The 21217-nt window shown below is 43.3% G+C and overlaps 1 protein-coding gene across 1 annotated transcript; it reads left to right on the top strand.

Moving 5' to 3' along the window:
• The first annotated feature begins 1950 nt into the window (after positions 1-1950).
• On the top strand, positions 1951-14501 carry LOC139407377 (breast cancer metastasis-suppressor 1-like protein-A). The gene is made up of 10 exons (XM_071151104.1): positions 1951-2295; positions 2538-2628; positions 2779-2906; positions 4212-4291; positions 4654-4750; positions 8574-8663; positions 9101-9165; positions 9254-9293; positions 12636-12762; positions 13005-14501. Exons 1-9 carry the CDS (start codon positions 2205-2207, stop codon positions 12710-12712), a joined length of 759 nt encoding a protein of 252 aa, XP_071007205.1. The 5' UTR covers positions 1951-2204; the 3' UTR covers positions 12713-12762; positions 13005-14501.
• Positions 14502-21217: the final 6716 nt, after the last annotated feature.

Below are 21217 nucleotides of genomic sequence, written 5' to 3'. Positions count from 1 at the left end.
GTGGAACAGGGAGAGTAAAGGAACACTATCACCCGTAGCACTCACCTCTGTCATCACAAAGTGCTTTGAGAGACCAGCCAAGGATCATATTACCTGTTACCTGCCACCTTAGACACACTTCAATTTGCTTAACGCCCCAATAGATCCACAGACGATGCAAACGCCATCGCTCTGCACACTGCTCTATCCCATCTGGACAAGAGGATGCTATGTAAAAATGCTGTTTATTGACTATAGCTCAGCATTCAACACCATAGTACCCTCCAAGCTCATCATTAAGCTTGAGGCCCTGGGTCTGAACCCCGCCCGGTGCAACTGGGTCCTGGACTTCCTGACAGGAATCCCCCAGGTGGTGAAGGTCGGAAACATCATCTCCACTCCGCTGATCCTCAACACTGGGGCCCCACAAGGGTGCGTGCTTAGCCCCCTCCTATACTCCCTGTTCACCCATGACTGAGTGGCCAAGCATGCCTCCAACTCAATCATCAAGTTTGCAGACGACACAACAATGTGGTGAAGAAGGAGCAACAGAGCCTCTTCAACTTCAAGAGGCTGAAGAAATGTTACTTGTCACCTAAAACCCTCACAATCTTATGCACAATTGAAAGCATCCTGTCGGGTGTATCACCGCCTGGTACGGCAACTGCACCGAAAGGGTCTCCAGAGGGTGGTGCGGTCTGCCCAACGCATTACCGGGGGCAAACTACCCGCCCTCCAGGACACGTAGAGCACCCGATGTCACAGGAAGGCCAAAAAGATCATCAAGGACATCAACCACCAGAGCCACTGCCTGCTTACCCCACTATCATCCAGAAAGCTTTGGTCACTACAGGTGCATCAAAGCTGGGACAGAGAGACTGAAAAACAGCTTCTATCTCAAGGCCATCAGACTGTCAAACAGCCATCACTAGCACATTAGAGGCTGCTGCCTGTAGGCATAGACTAGAAATCGCTTGCCACTTTAAGGAATGGAACATTAGTCACTTTAGTAATGTTTACATATCTGGCATTACTCATCTCATATGTATATACGGTATTCTGTACTATTCTACAGTATCTTAGTCACTTAATAATGTTTACGTATCTTGCATTTCTCATCTCATATGTATATACTGTATTCTATACTATTCTATGGTATCTTAGTCACTTAATGTTTACATATCTGGCATTACTCATCTCCTGTATATACTGTTTTCTATACTATTCTATGGTATCTCATTCACTTAATAATGTTTACATATCTTGCATCACACATATATACTGTATTCTACACTATTCTACTGTATCTTAGTCCGTTCCGCTCTGACATCGCTCATCCCTATGTATATAGTCTTAATTAATTCCTACTAAGATTTATGTGTATTGGGTATATGCTGTGTAATTTCTTTCAGATATGACTTGTTAGATATTACTGCACTGTCGGAACTAGAAGCACAAGCATTTCGCTACACCCGCAATAACATCTGCTAATCATGTGTATGTGACCAATTAAAATTTGATTTGATTTATTTTGACACCTGTATAAGATCAAGGAAAAGGTGGGGGCAGGTTGGTCCTCAGGCCGCTAGAGAAGGGAGGTAAAGTGTAGTCACAAGGCTGAGACTATTGCACACAAGTACATTGAACGTGGTGGGGAAACATCCGGCTGGGAGGTGTGATCATTGTCAGGAGGTGATGGAGACAGTGGATGTTCTATTTCAGTGCCAGAAATATGTGAGAGAAAGGTAGCGATTGTTATTAGATTTGAGGAGTAATGGGGCTGAAGAGCCAGGATTAAGTGAACTGCTGGGACATCTTCAGGGGATGTAGTTTTTAATTATGTATTTCGTTTAGTTTGGGAGACAAGATTATTGGGTAGAATAAAACCTTCACTGTCTCTGGTCCACAATCCAGACCGGTTGGTGGCGGTAATGCACCTTAAAGTTGGTTGCCAACCGCCATAAAAAAACCACAGAAGAAGACTCATTTCTTCCCATTAGAAACGACAGGCTGTGGTCTATTTTGGGTTAGTTATTTAAAAAATCGTTGTCCAGTTTCCGCTCTGTTTGAGCTATTTAGCTAACTAACAATCTAGTTAGTTGTTTAGCCGTCTTTGTTTATATTGATAAAACACTCTTATTTTGACACAATTTAGGTCGCCAACCTATCGTCAGTAATTTAATAAGTGCAAGCTCGCGAAAAGAAAGAAAGCAACCACGAAGAATATGGAGGTTGATTTCCCAGAGCAAGACGCTAGTAGCACGGACGAAGAAGACATCGTCAGCTCTTCTGTATCTGAAGATGGAGACAGCTCGGGTAAGGAATACAGTAAATGTAGCTAACTAGATTTAACTAGGCCAAATGCAGCTTGCTGTTATTCAGTTTCAAAACGTTTTACGTGTGTGTTAGTACAGTATGCATGGCGAGTTTGGTTATGGTCTCCTATATGACTAAAGTGATGCTGCGTGGCCATGTTGCTAAAGTTGCTAGCTAACTACTTCTACTTTGTTTACTGTGTTGGAGTTGTCTGACAGTTGACATGTTTATTTTGCCAACAGAGATGAACGACGAGGACTGCGAGAGGAGACGAGTGGAATGCATGGACGAGATGACTACCCTGGAGAAGCAATTCGGCGACTTGAAAGAACAGTAAATAAAATTGGCTACTTCGCAAATTGATTCAGTCTTACCAGATTGATTTCTTTCTGATCCATGTTTACGTGTATGTTTAAGCCAAGTCAACTAGCTACTGATGATGCTGCTATATTGACTCACCCCTGTCTATCCCGTTATGACTAGGCTGTACAAGGAGAGGCTCTGTCAGGTGGATATAAAGCTACAGGAGGTCATAGCAGCCTGTGCCCAAGAGTATCTGGAACCACTGGCCAACCTACAGGAGAATATGCAGATCAGAACTAAAGTGGGCGGTGAGTTTCCATGTCACTTTGCCTACACTAGATTGGATACTAACGTCCCACATTGCATTTTAACTTTAGTTGTGACAGGCGGCTGATGTCAACGTCAGAAAGATCAGTGGTTTTCAAACATTTTAGTTGTGTGTTCCTTAGATGACCTACCTACTGGGTTCCTGGGTATGCTACCTCCAAATATAACTAACAGACATTTGTTTATATACGTTGTGTATAGTCTCAGAAGGCTGGATCTATCATCGGCACCCACCAGGACAATCTAGAGCCCATCCTGGATAAGCGGATCCTCAGAAAAATGAGGCGCATAGAAGCCAGCACGAGTCACCCTCTCCACAGTACCTGGAGCATCACAGTGCTATGACCAACACTAGACACCCCCTCCACAGTACCTGGAGCATCACAGCGCTATGGCCAACACTAGCCACCCCCTCCACAGTACCTGGAGCATCACAATGCTATGGCCAACTCTAGCCACCCCCTCCACAGTACCTGGAGCATCACAGTGCTATGGCCAACACTAGCCACCCCCTCCACAGTACCTGGAGCATCACAGTGCTATGGCCAACACTAGACACCCCCTTCACAGTACCTGGAGCATCACAGTGCTATGGCCAACACTAGTCACCCCCTCCACAGTACCTGGAGCATCACAGTGCTATGGCCAACACTAGCCACCCCCTCCACAGTACCTGGAGCATCACAGTGCTATGGCCAACACTAGCCACCCCATCCACAGTACCTGGAGCATCACAGTGCTATGGCCAACACTAGCCACCCCCCCCCCCCCCCCCCCCCCCCCCACAGTACCTGCCTGGAGCATCCCAGTGCTATGGCCAACACTAGCCACCCCCCCCCACAGTACCTGCCTGGAGCATCCCAGTGCTATGGCCAACACTAGCCACCCCCTCCACAGTACCTGGAGCATCACAGTGCTATGGCAGACATATTTATTTTAGCCAGGTCTAAAGCATAATGTTTCCGCTGATCTTTTTTAACACAAACACTTTTTATATTCATTGATGTGATGCTTGGAATGCCTGTGTGTCCTTGTTGTGTTTTAATGGTGTATTTATTGGTAATGTCTGTGTGTCCTTGTTGTGTTTTAATGGTGTATTTATTGGTAATGTCTGTGTTGGCTGGTGCAATAATATGTCCCCCCTGTGAAATTAATAAAGTACTATAGTATCTTATATCCAATGTACTGTTACACTGTAGATATATGGCTCTGTTCTCAGTGACGTCCAACCTTTCGAAGGGTGCCACGACTAAAGAGATGTTTTCCTTGTCCTGTATCTTCTCTAGGGATCTACCAAGAGCTGTGTCTGGAGTCTGTGAAGAACAAGTATGACTGTGAGATCCAGGCTGCCTGCCAACACTGGGAGGTCGGGTCAATTCAATACGATGCAACTTTATTGATCCCCAAGGGCCAATTGTTGGGCCAGTGAATAATGTGACAGTGATCAAACGTGGAATTTAAATCATTGTCTCTGGCCCTGTCTGAGGCTTTGGGTTGTGGAAAGCAGTTGGTTTGAATCCTTGCTTTCCCTTGTCTAGTCACATACAGGTCACCAATATGGCTACCTCAAGGAATGAAGGTTGCATGGCAAACTACTGGACAATAACGTAGAATGCTTTGCAGTTATGTAATCAGCAAAGGTGCATTTTTGTATGTATTGGACCAGGGTCTCTCGCCATGGTTTTGGTAGTACTACAGTACTCATCCATGTTCTGTGTTTCCTCCCAGAGCGAGAAGCTGTTGCTGTTTGACACGGTGCACAGTGACTTAGAGGAGAAGATCAGACGCCTGGAGGAGGACCGACACAGTATCGACATCACCTCAGGTACAGGAGGCTATAGCCCCGGGCTATATGCAATACTCCTGTTAACTACATATAGAGGACGATGAGGAAGGCTATTACTGTACAGTCGATATTAGTTGGAAATTACTTTAAAGCCTGTTAATCTAAGTAAATGCTATTACTGACACACCTGATTGAACTAAATGAAGGGCATTGAGGGTAGGTGATGTGTTGAATTAGGTGTTTAAATGCAGGGCTGGAGAGAGAGATCCTGCATACCCTACAATCTCAGGTATACCAGCTCGGATTGAAAGTGCCTTCACAAAGTATTCATACCCCTTGACTTATTCCACATTTTGATGTGAATACTTATGAAATGCACATTGTTATATTTGGTAACACTTGCTTATTCTCCCTCGACTCCAACCACATTCGATTATCATTGAACCGATGAGGGTGGAGCTATGTCTACATAAGGGTGCAAATTCGAGACACACACACAAGCTCTGACGAAGGCCTTGAGGTCGATACGTAAAGCTCTGACGAAGGCCTTGTGGTCGATACGTAAAGCTCTGACGAAGGCCTTGAGGTCGATACGTAAAGCTCTGACGAAGGCCTTGTGGTCGATACGTAAAGCTCTGACGAAGGCCTTGTGGTCGATACGTAAAGCTCTGACGAAGGCCTTGTGGTCGATACGTAAAGCTCTGACGAAGGCCTTGTGGTCGATACGTAAAGCTCTGACGAAGGCCTTGTGGTCGATACGTAAAGCTCTGACGAAGGCCTTGTGGTTGATACGTAAAGCTCTGACGAAGGCCTTGTGGTTGATACGTAAAGCTCTGACGAAGGCCTTGTGGTCGATACGTAAAGCTCTGACGAAGGCCTTGTGGTTGATACGTAAAGCTCTGACGAAGGCCTTGTGGTTGATACGTAAAGCTCTGACGAAGGCCTTGTGGTCGATACGTAAAGCTCTGACGAAGGCCTTGTGGTCGATACGTAAAGCTCTGACGAAGGCCTTGTGGTCGATACGTAAAGCTCTGACGAAGGCCTTGTGGTCGATACGTAAAGCTCTGACGAAGGCCTTGTGGTTGATACGTAAAGCTCTGACGAAGGCCTTGTGGTTGATACGTAAAGCTCTGACGAAGGCCTTGTGGTTGATACGTAAAGCTCTGACGAAGGCCTTGTGGTCGATACGTAAAGCTCTGACGAAGGCCTTGTGGTTGATACGTAAAGCTCTGACGAAGGCCTTGTGGTTGATACGTAAAGCTCTGACGAAGGCCTTGTGGTCGATACGTAAAGCTCTGACGAAGGCCTTGTGGTCGATACGTAAAGCTCTGACGAAAGCCTTGTGGTTGATACGTAAAGCTCTGACGAAGGCCTTGTGGTTGATACGTAAAGCTCTGACGAAGGCCTTGTGGTTGATACGTAAAGCTCTGACGAAGGCCTTGTGGTTGATACGTAAAGCTCTGACGAAGGCCTTGTGGTCGATACGTAAAGCTCTGACGAAGGCCTTGTGGTCGATACGTAAAGCTCTGACGAAGGCCTTGTGGTTGATACGTAAAGCTCTGACGAAGGCCTTGTGGTCGATACGTAAAGCTCTGACGAAGGCCTTGTGGTCGATACGTAAAGCTCTGACGAAGGCCTTGTGGTCGATACGTAAAGCTCTGACGAAGGCCTTGTGGTCGATACGTAAAGCTCTGACGAAGGCCTTGTGGTCGATACGTAAAGCTTATTAAAGAGCAGTGATGCTATCAAGAGCACTGGGTTTCTTTTCTCATCTTGTTTGACTGAATTCAAAATGTATTCAATGTATATATTTTTTCTCTCACCCATCTACAAATGGTATCCCGTAATGACAAAGTGAATTATGGGATACCATTTTTTAAAACATTTTTGCAAATGACTTGAAAATTAAGTGCAGAAATATCCAATTTACAATAGTATTCACACCCCTGAGTCAGTACTTTGTAGAAGCACCTTTGGCAGTGATTACAGTTGTGAGTCTTTCTGGGTAAGTCTCTCAGAGCTTTTCTCTCTTGGATTGTGCCTCATTTGCCCATTTATTATTTTCTAAATTCTTCAAGCTCTGTTAAATTGGTTGTTGATCATTGCCAGACAACCATTTTCAGATCTTGCCATAGATTTTCAAGCAGATTTAAGTCAAAACTAACGTGGCAACTCAGGAACATTCACGGTTTTCTTGGTAAGCAACTCCAGTGTAGATTTGGCCATGTGTTTTAGGTTATTGTCCTGCTGAAAGGTGAATTCATCTCCCAGTGTCTGGTGGACAGCAGACTGAACCAGGTTTTCCTCTAGGATTTTGTCTGTGCTTAGCTCCATTCCATTTCTTTATTTTATCCTGATAAAGACCCTGTCATTAGTGATTAATAGCATACCCATAATATGATGCAGCCACCAGTATGCTTGAAAATATAGAGAGACTCTGTAATGTGTTGTGTTGGATTTGCCCCAAACATAACACTTTGTATTCAGGACAAAAAGTTATTTGCTTTGCCACATTTTTTGCAGTTTTACTTTAGTGCCTTGTTGCAAACAGCATGAGTGTTTTAGAATATTTGTTTTGTGTACAGGCTTCCTTTTCACTCTGTCAATTAGGTTAGTATTGTAGCGTAACTAGAGGTGTCACTGCAGACCTGGGTTCGATTTCGGGCTGTATCACAACTGGCTGTGATCGCGAGTCCCATAGGGCGGTGCACAGTTGGCCCAGCGTTGGCCGGGGTAGCCTGTCTTTCATTGGAAATAAGAATTTGCTCTTGACTAACTTGCCTAGTTAATAAAATAAAACCCAATCTGTTTTAAAGTCACCATTGGCCTCATGGTGAAATCCCTGAGCATTTTCCTTCCTCTCCAGTAATTGAGTTTGGAAGGACGCCTGTATCTTTGTAGATACTGGGTTTATCAATACACCTAAAGTGTAATTAATAACTTCACCATGCTCAAAAGGAAATTCAATGTCTACTTTTTATTTTTACCCATCTACCAATAGGGGCCATTCTTTGAAAGTCATTGGAAAACCTCCCTGATATTTGTGGTTGAATCAGGGCTTGAAATTCACTGCTCAACTGAGGGACCTTACAATTATCTGTGTGTGGGGTACAGAGATGAGGTAGTCATTAAAAAATAATGTTAAATATTATTATTGTACACAGAGTGAGTCCATGCAATTTATTATGTGACTTGTTAGGCAGATTTGTACTCCTGGCTAGTGGCCAAAATTCTCTTTTTTTTTTTCTTCCTGTTGTAACATAATGTAGAAAAAGTCAAGGGGAGGGAACACTTTCTGAAGGCACTAACTGTCTTGAGTGGCTTTGCGCTCTTCCTGCTCTGTCTCTGCGCTCTTCTTGCTCTGTCTCTGCGCTCTTCCTGCTCTGTCTCTGCGCTCTTCCTGCTCTGTCTCTGCGCTCTTCTTGCTCTGTCTCTGCGCTCTTCTTGCTCTGTCTCTGCGCTCTTCCTGCTCTGTCTCTGCGCTCTTCTTGCTCTGTCTCTGTGCTCTTCCTGCTCTGTCTCTGCGCTCTTCTTGCTCTGTCTCTGCGCTCTTCTTGCTCTGTCTCTGCGCTCTTCTTGCTCTGTCTCTGCGCTCTTCTTGCTCTGTCTCTGCGCTCTTCTTGCTCTGTCTCTGCGCTCTTCTTGCTCTGTCTCTGCGCTCTTCTTGCTCTGTCTCTGCGCTCTTCTTGCTCTGTCTCTGCGCTCTTCTTGCTCTGTCTCTGCGCTCTTCCTGCTCTGTCTCTGCGCTCTTCCTGCTCTGTCTCTGCGCTCTTCCTGCTCTGTCTCTGCGCTCTTCCTGCTCTGTCTCTGCGCTCTTCTTGCTCTGTCTCTGCGCTCTTCTTGCTCTGTCTCTGCATTCCAGAACTGTGGAATGATGGTTTATGTTCACGGAAGAACAAGACGAAGGATCCCTTCTGCCCTGTCAAGAAAAAGAAGCCTGTTGTTGTCTCAGATATCCTTTCTGTCTACCCGTCTTACTCTATCGATGCTGTATTAGATACAGATACGGCCAGTCTTACTCTATCGAGGCTGTATTAGATACAGATACGGTCAGTCTTACTCTATCGATGCTGTATTGGATACAGATACGGTCAGTCTTACTCTATCGAGGCTGTATTAGATACAGATACGGTCAGTCTTACTCTATCGAGGCTGTATTAGATACAGATACGGTCAGTCTTACTCTATCGATGCTGTATTAGATACAGATACGGCCAGTCTTACTCTATCGAGGCTGTATTAGATACAGATACGGCCAGTCTTACTCTATCGAGGCTGTATTAGATACAGATACGGACAGTCTTACTCTATCGATGCTGTATTAGATACAGATACGGCCAGTGCTAATATCAATAAAGAACTTGAGCTTTTTGCTTAACCCTTTCCCACGTCCATATATTGTTTACATGTTGCAAGACCTCGATGTACTTGAAGACTGGACAGCAATACGAAAGGTATTTGAGTTAACCAAATGTACGTCTTTGTTGTAATTTTGTTAGGGTTGGAATTTAACTTTTCAATCTTGTTCTGTATGCACCACAGGCGGAGGTGACTTTGGGGTCGCACAGGGTCAAGGTTGATGGTAAGAATCTCAGCTTTATGTCTTTCATTTGTTACAGTATCTGGTCCCACATTATATTAAGAGCAGGGATGAAAGTAGATAAAAAAAAATGTACCTGTACAGTACCTTCTATGTTTACATTTATGTTTTTTTTGGGGGGGGGGGTGGGGGCGATAGACATAGAACGACAGAATCCCCATTCAGTTAATAGAACGACAGAATCCCCATTCAGTTAATAGAACGACAGAATCCCCATTCAGTTAATAGAACGACAGAATCCCCATTCAGTTAATAGAACGACAGAATCCCCATTCAGTTAATAGAATGACAGAATCCCCGTTCAGTTAATAGAATGACAGAATCCCCGTTCAGTTAATAGAATGACAGAATCCCCGTTCAGTTAATAGAATGACAGAATCCCCGTTCAGTTAATAGAATGACAGAATCCCCGTTCAGTTAATAGAATGACAGAATCCACGTTCAGTTAATAGAATGACAGAATCCACGTTCAGTTAATAGAATGACAGAATCCACGTTCAGTTAATAGAATGACAGAATCCACGTTCAGTTAATAGAATGACAGAATCCACGTTCAGTTAATAGAATGACAGAATCCACGTTCAGTTAATAGAATGACAGAATCCACGTTCAGTTAATAGAATGAAAGAATCCACGTTCAGTTAATAGAATGACGTGTAGCGTCCCCGTTCAGTTAATAGAATGACGTGTAGCGTCCCCGTTCAGTTAATAGAATGACGTGTAGCGTCCCCGTTCAGTTAATAGAATGACGTGTAGCGTCCCCGTTCAGTTAATAGAATGACGTGTAGCGTCCCCGTTCAGTTAATAGAATGACGTGTAGCGTCCCCGTTCAGTTAAATAGGATGACGTGTAGCGTCCCCGTTCGGTTAATAGAATGACGTGTAGCGTCCCCGTTCAGTTAAATAGGATCTCTGTGGGCCCAATAGTAAAGATAAGTCATTTATCTTTTAAAATCTATTATTTTGATGTTCCATTAACATAACTAGTCATGATGTTTTCATTTGATTGTCAACCACTTCAGAAGTGAAATATATATATAAATAAATAAATAAATAAATAAATAAATAAAGTCGGAAGTTTACAAACACCTTAGCCAAATATATTTAAACTCTGTTTTTCACAATTCCTGACATTTAAGCCTATCAAAAATCCCCTGTCTTAGGTCAGTTAGGATCACCACTTTTTTTTAAGAATGTGAAATGTCAGAATAATAGTAGAGAGATTTTTTTATATATTTTTTTAGCTTTTATTCCTTTCTTCACATTCCCAGTGGGTCAGAAGTTTACATACACTCAATTAGTATTTGGTAGCATTGCCTTTAAATTGTTTAACTTGTGTCAAATGTTTTGGGTAGCCTTCCACAAGCTTCCCACAATAAGTTGGGGGAATCTTGTCCCATTCCTCCTGACAGAGCTGGTGTAACTGAGTCAGGTTTGTAGGCCTCCTTGCTCGCACATGCTTTTTCAGTTCTGCCCATTTCTTTAGGATTGAGGTCTGGCCACTCCAATACCTTGACTTTGTTGTCCTTAAGCCATTTTGCCACAACTTTGGAGGTATGCTTGGGGTCATTGTCCATTTGCGACCAAGCTTTAACTTCCTGACTGATGTCTTGATGTTGCTTCAATATATCCACACATTTTTCCTACCTCATGATGCCATCTATTTTATGAAGTGCACCAGTCCCTCCTGCAGCAAAGCACCCCCACAACATGATGCTGCCACCCCCGTGCTTCACAGTTGGGATCGTGTTCTTCGGCTTGCAAGCCTCCCCCTTTTTCTTCCAAACATAACGATGGTCATTATGGCCAAACAGTTCTATTTTTGTTTCATCGGACCAGAGGACATTTCTCCAAAAAGTACGATCGTTGTCCCCATGTGCAGTTGCAAACCGTAGTCTGGCATTTTTTTAACGGCGGTTTGAGGTTATGTCGATATAGGACTCGTTTTACTGTGGATATAGATAATTTTGTACCTGTTTCCTCCAGCATCTTCACAAAGTCCTTTGCTGTTGTTCTGGGATTGATTTGCACTTTTCGCACCAAATACGTTCATCTCTAGGAGACAGAACGCGTCTCCTTCCTGAGCGGTATGATGGCTGCGTGGTCCCATGGTGTTTATACTTGCGTACTGTTTGTACAGCTGAACGTGGTACCTTCAAGCATTTGGAAATTGCTCCCAAGGATGAACCAGACTTGTGGAGGTCTACAATTATTTTTCTGAGGTTGGCTGATTTATTTAATTTTTCCCATGGTGTCAAGCAAAGAGGCACTGAGTTTGAAACTAGGCCTTGAAATACATCCACAGGTACACCTCCAGTGACTCAAATGATGTCAATTAGCCTATCAGAAGCTTCTAAAGCAATGACATAATTTTCTGGAATTTTCCAAGCTGTTTAAAGGCATAGTCAACTTAGTGCATGTAAACTCCTGACCCACTGGAATTGTGACACAGTGAATTATAAGTGAAATAATCTGTCAATTGTTGGCAAAATGACTTGTGTCATGCACAAAGTAGATGTCCTAACCGACTTGCCAAAACTTATAGTTTGTTAATTAACAAGAAATTTGTGGATGGGGTTAAAACATTTTAATGACTCCATCCTAAGTGTATGTAAACTTCTGACTTCAACTATGTGTATATATATATATCATGTCCTGACCATAAAAAGCCTTTATTTTCTATGGTGAAGTAGGTCAGGGTGCGACTGATGGGGGTGTTCTAGTTTATTATTTCTATGTGTATATCTATGTTTTCTTTTTCTTTGTTGGCCGGGTATGGTTCCCAATCAGAGGCAGCTGTCTATCGTTGTCTCTGATTGGGGATTCTACTTAGGCAGCCTTTTCCCACCTGTTGTTTGTGGGATCTTGTTCTTGTGTTGTTGCTTTTGAGCCCTACAAGGATGTACGTTCGTTTGTTTGTTACTCTTTATTGCTTTGTTGCTGGTTCACATTTAAAATAAATGATGATGAACCCAAACCACGCTGCGCTTTGGTCCACTCCTTATAACGATTGTTTTATTTATTCTTCTCCAGGTTTTAAGTCCATTTGCCAGTGTTTCATGTAGGTGACATGCTGTAATGCTATATAATAGTGTAGCAGCCTACAGTTTCCATGGCTTCTTTGTTAATTATTGTTCAACCGGTATGGCGAAGCCCCACTATTTATTTTGCCGGTACTCCGTCCCGGATCGTATCAGCTTAGTTTCACTCCTTATTTAAGACTTTCTGAATGTATGTATTTAGATAGTGTGGGTATATGTTAATACATAGTGTTAACAACTGTTGTACCTTCGTTATGACGTGTTTGTGCTGTGTGTGTGTGTAGTCCCTACCAAGGCGGACAGACACCACCATGTGGCGAGGTCAGAGGAGGGCAGACTGTTCTATGACAGCCAGTGGTAGTGCAGAGGACAGGCCTTGTGTATCAACAAGAAGGACCAACATACTACCAGGTGTGTGTCTTGGTGTCTGTGTAGGAAATGTATGTTTTCAAATGGTGTGTGTGTGTTTCTGTATGTATATATTTGCATGTGGCGCATTTGAGCGTGGGAGCATGATCTTGTGTGGAAACACTGTTGTCGTTCATACACTAGATTCAGGTGTTGTAAGTGAATTGGTGTAAAGAGGCATATAGGTGAATGTATTGTAAAATCATATATTTTATTATCCAATCCTCTTCCGTCTCTCCGCACAGCGCCATAATAACCGCCATAAACCATGACGAGGTGTGGTTCAAACAGCCTGACTGTCCAAACTCTACGTCTCTCAGCTGCAGGAAGGCAAATACACCATCAAACACTCCTAATGTCCCTCACAGCCTGCCGTACTCTTTCACCCTGGATAACAGATGAACTCCACTGACATAATGTCCTCTCCTTTATGTCAGTGGACTTAAGCAAGCCTGGTCCTGGAGAGCTACAGGTCAGGATGTGTAGGGTCAGTGACTGACTAATGCTCTTTGTATGTTAATATGATCTGCGAGGCCAACAAGTGTCATTCCTTCTCTAAACTGGAAACGAGAGAAGTGAAATTCTGGTTGTGAGGAGGAGTGGTGTTGTAGTGGGTCTTTAGTGTATTTTACCCCCCTTCTCCCTAATTACTATCTTGTTTCATTGCTGCAACTCCCTAACGGGCTCGGGAGAGGCGAAGGTGAATTCCGAAACATGACTCGCCAAGCCGCACTCCTTACCACCCGCCAGCTTAACCCGGAAGCCCGCCGCACCAACGTGTCGGAGGAAACACTGTTCAACTGGCGACCAGGGTCAGCCTGCAGTCACCTGGCCAGCCACAAGGAGTCGCTAGAGCGCGATGTGCCAAGTAAAGCAACCCCCTCCCCGCGATGCAGTGCCTTAGACCGCTGCGCCACTCGGGAGGCCCCATAGTGTGCCTTTTTTTGCCTACAGTCTTGAACTAACCCTTCTCTTCTGGCCGGTGAGAACAGGACGAGGATCAAGTCAAGGACAATTGGTTGTGACTGGATGGCTGGCTAAACCCTGGCCCTAGTGATGTGTTTCCTTCACTGTGAGACCCCCATCTCTTGTAGTATTCCATGTCTAGTCATCTTTCATGTCTCTGTTACTATTCTGATAAGGATACACCGCTCTCGCTTTTTCTGTCTTCCTGCCCTCCTCAAGGGGACATGATACCATTTTCACCTAACCAATGCTGTCAGATGTGTTAACATCCATCCTTCCTTGAATTGATAACTGTATTTTAGCATGGCCACGGTCAGTAGAGATGTGTCAAAATGTCTGGTTGTTGTACAATCACGTCCATGCCATCCTAGTCTTTTGCACATTATTGGATATTGTGGGAAAGCATTTGTTTGTCTGTGTATAAAGTACCACCTGCCAACAGTTTTTTTTTTTTTTTTTTTTTTTTTACATCTTAAGGATTCTCAACATATTATGAATTGTGTAGATGTTACATGCTGTATATAATGGGAGCATCTGCTGGGTTTTTTTTCGCAGCCTATGAAGAATTCTACTTATGTCCGTCTGAGTACGACCAGACCAAATGTTTTAACTGCCATCAGTTGAACAGTAGTCCTGCTGCCTTGAGGTTTTATTTGTAAATTGTTTTATTTACGCTCTGTCTACACTTCGTTGTCATGTTATGCGGGAGGAAAATCTAAATAAAATGGCAGTCACAATTCATGTACAGCAAATAAAATATTTAATTTTGTAGTAAACATGTAATTTGCCTTAGTTTGTAAAGATTGTAGAACCTTGACACAATCCTATAGGGGAACAAAATGGATTTACAGCCATTGATTAAAGCGAAATAGTCTGGGTGGAATAGAAGGCCATATCATAATTCCTTTTTACGTTGTACGTTGTATGTCGTCAGTAAAGCTGACGGCATGTCTAGTGATAGCTAAATCAACTTGCTCAGCACAAGCCATTCCTTCCTGCTCTCTGAGTCCTAGAACAAATTATGTGAAATGATACAGCGTATTACCTCTCATTGCTTAGCAGGTTCCATAGTGGATTTAACCTGTATACACAACCCAACCCCAAATCACTAGATATAATCTATATACCTCCTTTATAGAGGCAAAACTGCCTGGCAATGCTGAACCCAAAGTCAATCACAAGGTTTAGTCCAATGCAACCCCCCCCCCCCCACCCACTTCATATGCTCAGCGTGGCTTTATAATGGCCAAAGTCTGCTCTGCTGTTCAACTGTTTAGCCAGGGTTTTCTGCCAGAGGGGAACTCAATAGATTAACACACTGTATTGGGATCGATGCAGGATCCACTCATATCTCAGTTATCCCCCTCTGTCCATTCTCTACCATTCCATTCTCTGTCCATTCTCTACCATTCCATTCTCTGTCCATTTCATTCTCTGTCCATTCTCTACTATTCCCTGTCCATCCTCTACCATTCCATTCTCTAAGTCCTATACTGAGCAAAAACTAACTCCTTCATTAAGTAGCCTTCTAGGTAGAAGTTTACCTTCAGCACAGATCTAGGATCAGTTTATCCTAGCCCCAATTCTAACCTCATCCATTGAAAGGTATCCATCCCTGTATCAGTGGGTAGGGGCAACTTAAATCAAAGCACTCAAAAGGCATGTGCTGTATATAAATCCCCATATAGTCTATTGACGCACCAGTGCGTCTATATAAGTAACATAATAAAAAACCTTACCATCAATCTGTTGGTTTAAGCGATAACTATCTGTCTGTCTACCGCATCCACCTGTGACGTTCTGCGGTGGAAGGTGGCCGAGCTACAGAGGTGTTTGTCAGACTGAGACATCCCATCTGCGGTGGAAGGTGGCCGAGCTACAGAGGTGTTTGTCAGACTGAGACATCCCATCTGCGGTGGAAGGTGGCCGAGCTACAGCGGTGTTTGTCAGACTGAGACATCCCATCTGCGGTGGAAGGTGGCCGAGCTACAGAGGTGTTTGTCAGACTGAGACATCCCATCTGCGGTGGAAGGTGGCCGAGCTACAGAGGTGTTTGTCAGACTGAGACATCCCATCTGCGGTGGAAGGTGGCCGAGCTACAGCGGTGTTTGTCAGACTGAGACATCCCGGAAATCGGTCTATTCACGAAAATGGCTGTAGCTTCCGAAGAATTTGGCTTCCCATTTTGCTCTACGTACCTTTTGGGCTACGAACTAATGTCCCTGTGGAAAGGGGTGATTCTCACAAACACGATGACATCCTCTGTTCTGCTGTATGACCGGTTGAATTTGTTTTCTGGGTGAATGGAGGTAGTAGTTTACCCAAGAAAAGGGGTTAAATAGAGTGTGTTCAGAAAGTATTCAGACCTTTTTCAGTTTTCTGTATTTTCTTACGTTACAGCCTTATATTAAAATGGATCAAATTATTTGAGGAAAAAACACAATACCCCATAATGACAAAGCATAAACATGTTTTCAGAAAACTAAAATATCACTTTTGTATTCAGACCCTTTCCTCAGTACTTTGTTGTTGAAGTACCTTTGGTAGCGATTACAGTATCAAGTGTTCTTGGGTATGATGCTACAAGCTTGGCACACCTCTATTTGAGCAGTTTCTCCCATTCTTCTCTGCAGATCCTCTCAAGCTCCTTCAGGTTGAATGGGGAATGTTGCTGCACAGCTATTTCCAGGTCTCTCCAGAGATGTTCGATCAGGTTCAAGTCTGAACTCTGGCTGGGCCCCTACAGGACATTGAGCCGTGTCCCAAAGCCACTCCTGCATTGTCTTGGCCGTATGCTTAGGGTCATTGTCCTGTTGGAAGGTGAACCTTTGCTCTGGAGCAGATTTTCATCAAGGATTGCTCTCTACTTTGCTCTGTTCATCTTTCCCTCGATCCCGACAAGTCTCACAGTCCCTGCCTCTGAAAAACATCCCCACAGTATCGTCCATACGTGACGCTTGGCATTAGGTTCAACTTGGTTTCATCAGACCAGAGAATCTTGTTTCTCATGATCTGAGAGTCCTTTAGGTGCCTTTTGGCAAACTCCAAGTGGGTTGTCATGTGCCTTTTTACTGGGAAGTGGCTTCCGTCTGGCCACTCTACCATAAAGGCCTGATTGGTGGAGTACTGCAGAGATGGTTGTCCTTCTGGAAGGTTCTCCCATCTCCACAGAGGAACTCTGGAGCTCTGTCAGAGTGACCATTGGGTTCTTGGTCACCTCCCTGACCAAGGCCCTTCTCTCCCGTTTGGCCGATGGGGCCAGCTTTAGGAAGAGTTGATGGTTTATACTTCTTCCATTTAAGAATGATTGACGCCACTGTGTTCTAGGGGACCTCCAATGCTGCGGACATTTTTTAGTACCCTTCTCCAGATTTGTGCCTCGACACAATCCTGTCTCGGAGATCTACGGACAATTCCTTCAACCTCGGCTTGGTTTTTGCTCAGACGTTCACTATCAACAGTGGGACCTTTTCAAATAATGTCCACTCAATCAAATTCACCCCGATGGTCTCCAATCGAGTAATAGAGCAACCTCAGATGATCAATGGAAACAGGATGCACTTGAGCTCAATTTCGAGTCTCATAGCAAAGGGGCTGAATACTTATGTAAATAAGGTATTTCTGTTTTTAATACATTTGTGAAAATGGCTAAACCTGTTTTCACTTTGTCATTATGGGGTATTGTGTGAGGATTGTTGAGAAAAAATAAATAATTGTATCCATTTTAGAATATGGCTGTAACAAAATATGGAGAAAGTTGAAAAAATATTCAAATGCTGTGTATATATGTATATATATGTATATATATGTATATATATGTATGTATATGTGTATATATATGTATATATATGTATGTATATGTGTATATATATGTATATGTATATATATGTGTGTGTGTGTGTGTATATATATATATATATATATATATATATATATATATATATATATATATATAATTTATATATATATATATAATTTATATATATATATATAATTTATATATATATATATTATATTATATTATATATATATATATAAATAATATATATAAATAATATATATAAATAATATATATAAATAATATATTATATAATATATATATATATAATATATATATATTATATATATATATATTATATAATATATATATATATATATATATTATATATATATATCTCCTGAGCTGTCTTATATATCCTAGATATGACGAACACTTCAAAACTTTTTTTTTGTTGTGCCATTTATGAATGTTATTCAATGGGATTTGGTACTTAAGGCCAAAGTCAAAAAGCTAACTGATCCATGGTATGACAGTCTCAAAACAATTCCATATCTCAGCTTATAACAGGTGGTTAGTGTGTTGGGCCAGTAACCCAAAGGTTGCTGGATCGAATCCCTGAGTTGACGAGGTAAAAATCTGTTGTTCTGTCCCTGAACAAAGCAGTTAACCCACTGTTCCCTGGTAAGCAGTCATTGTAAATAAGAATCTGTTCTTAACTGACATGCCTAGTTAAGTAAACATATTTTTGAAATTAACCCCAAATATCTTAGACTAGAGAAATAATATTGCAGTAATACAAAAATCCCATTTCTCAGTGCAGTACTCCATTCTGACCAGTTGGTGTCAGCAAAGCTCTATTGTGGTCGTGTTGCGGTGCTGCACTAGATCAAATCTAATATTGTTTGCCTTTGGCTGACTCTATAAAACAACACATTTCACTGACCCTATAAAACAACACATTTCACTGCCCCTATCTGGTATATGTGACAAAAAAAATGTCAACAATGCAGAGAGAACAATTTGAAATAATAAATGCACAATGAGTAACGAACGATAACTTGGCTGTATACGCAGGGTACCGGTACAGAGTCCATGTGCAGGGGTATGAGGTAATTGAGGTAGATATGTATACTGAACAAAAATATAAATGCAACAATCTAATCTCTGGATTTCACATGACTGGGCAGGGGCGCAGCCATGGTTGTGCATAGGCCCAGCCAATCAGAATGAGTTTTTCCCCACAAAAGGGCTTTATTACAGACAGGAATACTCCTCAGCTTCACCAGCTGTCTGGGTGCATGGTCTCAGATGATCCTGTAGGTGAAGAAGCCGGATGTGCAGGTCCTGGGCTGGCGGGGTTACATGTGGTCTGCGGTTGTAAGGCCCGTTGGACGTACTGACAAATTCTCTAAAGTAACAGGGATGTAAACAAATTTGTGAATAACATTTGAGAGAAAGAAGCTTTTTGTGAATATGGAACATTTCTAGGATCTTTCAGCTCATGAAACATGACCAAAACTTGTGATTTATATTTTTGTTCAGTATACATATAGCACTGGAGGCTGCTGAGGGGAGGACAGCTCATGGTAATGGATGGAACGGAATAAATGGAATGGTTTCAGACACGTAGTTTCCATGTGTTTGATAACATTCCATGCACTCCATTCCAGACATTATTATTAGCTGTCCTCCCCTCAGCAGCCTTCACTGACATATACTCTAAGTGGGGTAAAGTGACAGGATAGATAAACACCGTATGTAAGGAGTCAAAAGAGTTAATGCAGATAGTTAACCAACCTGGACTAACTATTTAGCAAGCTTGGGGGTAGAAGCTGTTCAGGTTCCTGTTGGTTCCAGAATTGGTGCATCGGTACCACTTGCCATGCAGTAGCAGAGAGAACAGTCTGACTTGGGTTGCTGGAGTCTCTGACAATTTTTTTGTTGTTGTATTTTTCACCCCTTTTTTCTCCCCAATTGGTAGTTACAGTCTTGTCTCATCGCTGAAACTCCCATATGGGCTCGGGAGAGGCGAAGGTCGAGAGCCATGCGTCCTCCGAAACACAACCCAACTGCTTCTTGACACAATGCACATCCAAGCCGGAAGCCAGCCGCACCAATGTGTCACTGTGCACCTGGCGACCTGGTCAGCGCGCACTGCGCCCGGCCCGCCACAGGAGTCGCTAGTGCGCGATGAGACAAGGACATCCCTGCCGGCCAAACCCTCCCTAACGACGCTGGGCCAATTGTGCGCTGCCCCATGGGCCTCCCGGTCGTGGTCGGCTGCGACAGAGCCTGGACTCGAACCCAGAATCTCTAGTGGCACAGCTAGCACTGCAATGCAGTGCCTTAGACCACTGCGCCACTCGGGACGCTCTTCTCTTTGACAATTTTTAAGGCCTTACTCTGACACGGCCTGGTTTAAGGGTCCTGGATGGCAGGGAGCTCGGCCCCAGTGATGTACTGTGCCGTACTCACTACCCTCTAGTGCGGTCAGATGCCAAGCAGTTGCCATTCCAAGAGGTAATGCAGCCAGTCAAGATGTTCTCAATAGTGCAGCTGTAGAACATTATGAGTATCTGAGGGCCCAGGCTGAATCTTTTCAGCCTCCTGAGGGGGAAGAGGTGTTGTTGTGCCCTCTTCACGACTGTGTTGGTGTGTGTGGACCATGTTAATTCCTTAGTGATGTGGACACCGAGGAACTTGAAGCTCTCCACTACAGCCCTGTCGATGTGGATGGGGGCGTTCTCACCCCCCCATAGAAGATGAGGGAAGTGGTCCCTGAAACTGATGATGGTTGAGACACAGGCCTGCTGTGGAGGCACGCTTTCATCACATCACAGCTCCCCGGTCATGTCTGCTGCTGCCGGAGAGAGAGGGAGCGAGAGAGAATTAGAAAAAGAGAACAAGAACCAGAGAGCGAAATACCCATTACCGTGTCAAAGGCAGGTCATGTGACTGCAGAGCTATTATGGATGAGAGCGAGGCAGGGGCCACCAGGCTCAGAGGGTCAGTGGGATGTGTTCACAGCAACATAGGAGCTAATTAGACCGTCAAAGTGTGACACTCCGCTAAATTACTGACAGTATCCTGTCCCTGTATGTCAAATGAAACCAAATTAAATCAAATGTTATTTGTCACATGCGCCGAATACAACAGGTAGACCTTACAGTGAAATGCTGAATACAACAGGTAGACCTTACAGTGAAATGCTGAATACAACAGGTAGACCTTACAGTGAAATGCCGAATACAACAGGTAGACCTTACAGTGAAATGCTGAATACAACAGGTAGACCTTACAGTGAAATGCTGAATACAACAGGTAGACCTTACAGTGAAATGCTGAATACAACAGGTAGACCTTACAGTGAAATGCCGAATACAACAGGTAGACCTTACAGTGAAATGCCGAATACAACAGGTAGACCTTACAGTGAAATGCTGAATACAACAGGTAGACCTTACAGTGAAATGCCGAATACAACAGGTAGACCTTACAGTGAAATGCTGAATACAACAGGTAGACCTTACAGTGAAATGCTGAATACAACAGGTAGACCTTACAGTGAAATGCTGAATACAACAGGTAGACCTTACAGTGAAATGCCGAATACAACAGGTAGACCTTACAGTGAAATGCCGAATACAACAGGTAGACCTTACAGTGAAAGGCTGAATACAACAGGTAGACCTTACAGTGAAATGCTGAATA

Source organism: Oncorhynchus clarkii, chromosome 4 (genome assembly GCF_045791955.1).
Source record: "Oncorhynchus clarkii lewisi isolate Uvic-CL-2024 chromosome 4, UVic_Ocla_1.0, whole genome shotgun sequence".
Classification (NCBI taxonomy): Eukaryota; Metazoa; Chordata; class Actinopteri; order Salmoniformes; family Salmonidae; genus Oncorhynchus; species Oncorhynchus clarkii.
This window is presented reverse-complemented; position numbering and strand designations above follow the sequence as displayed.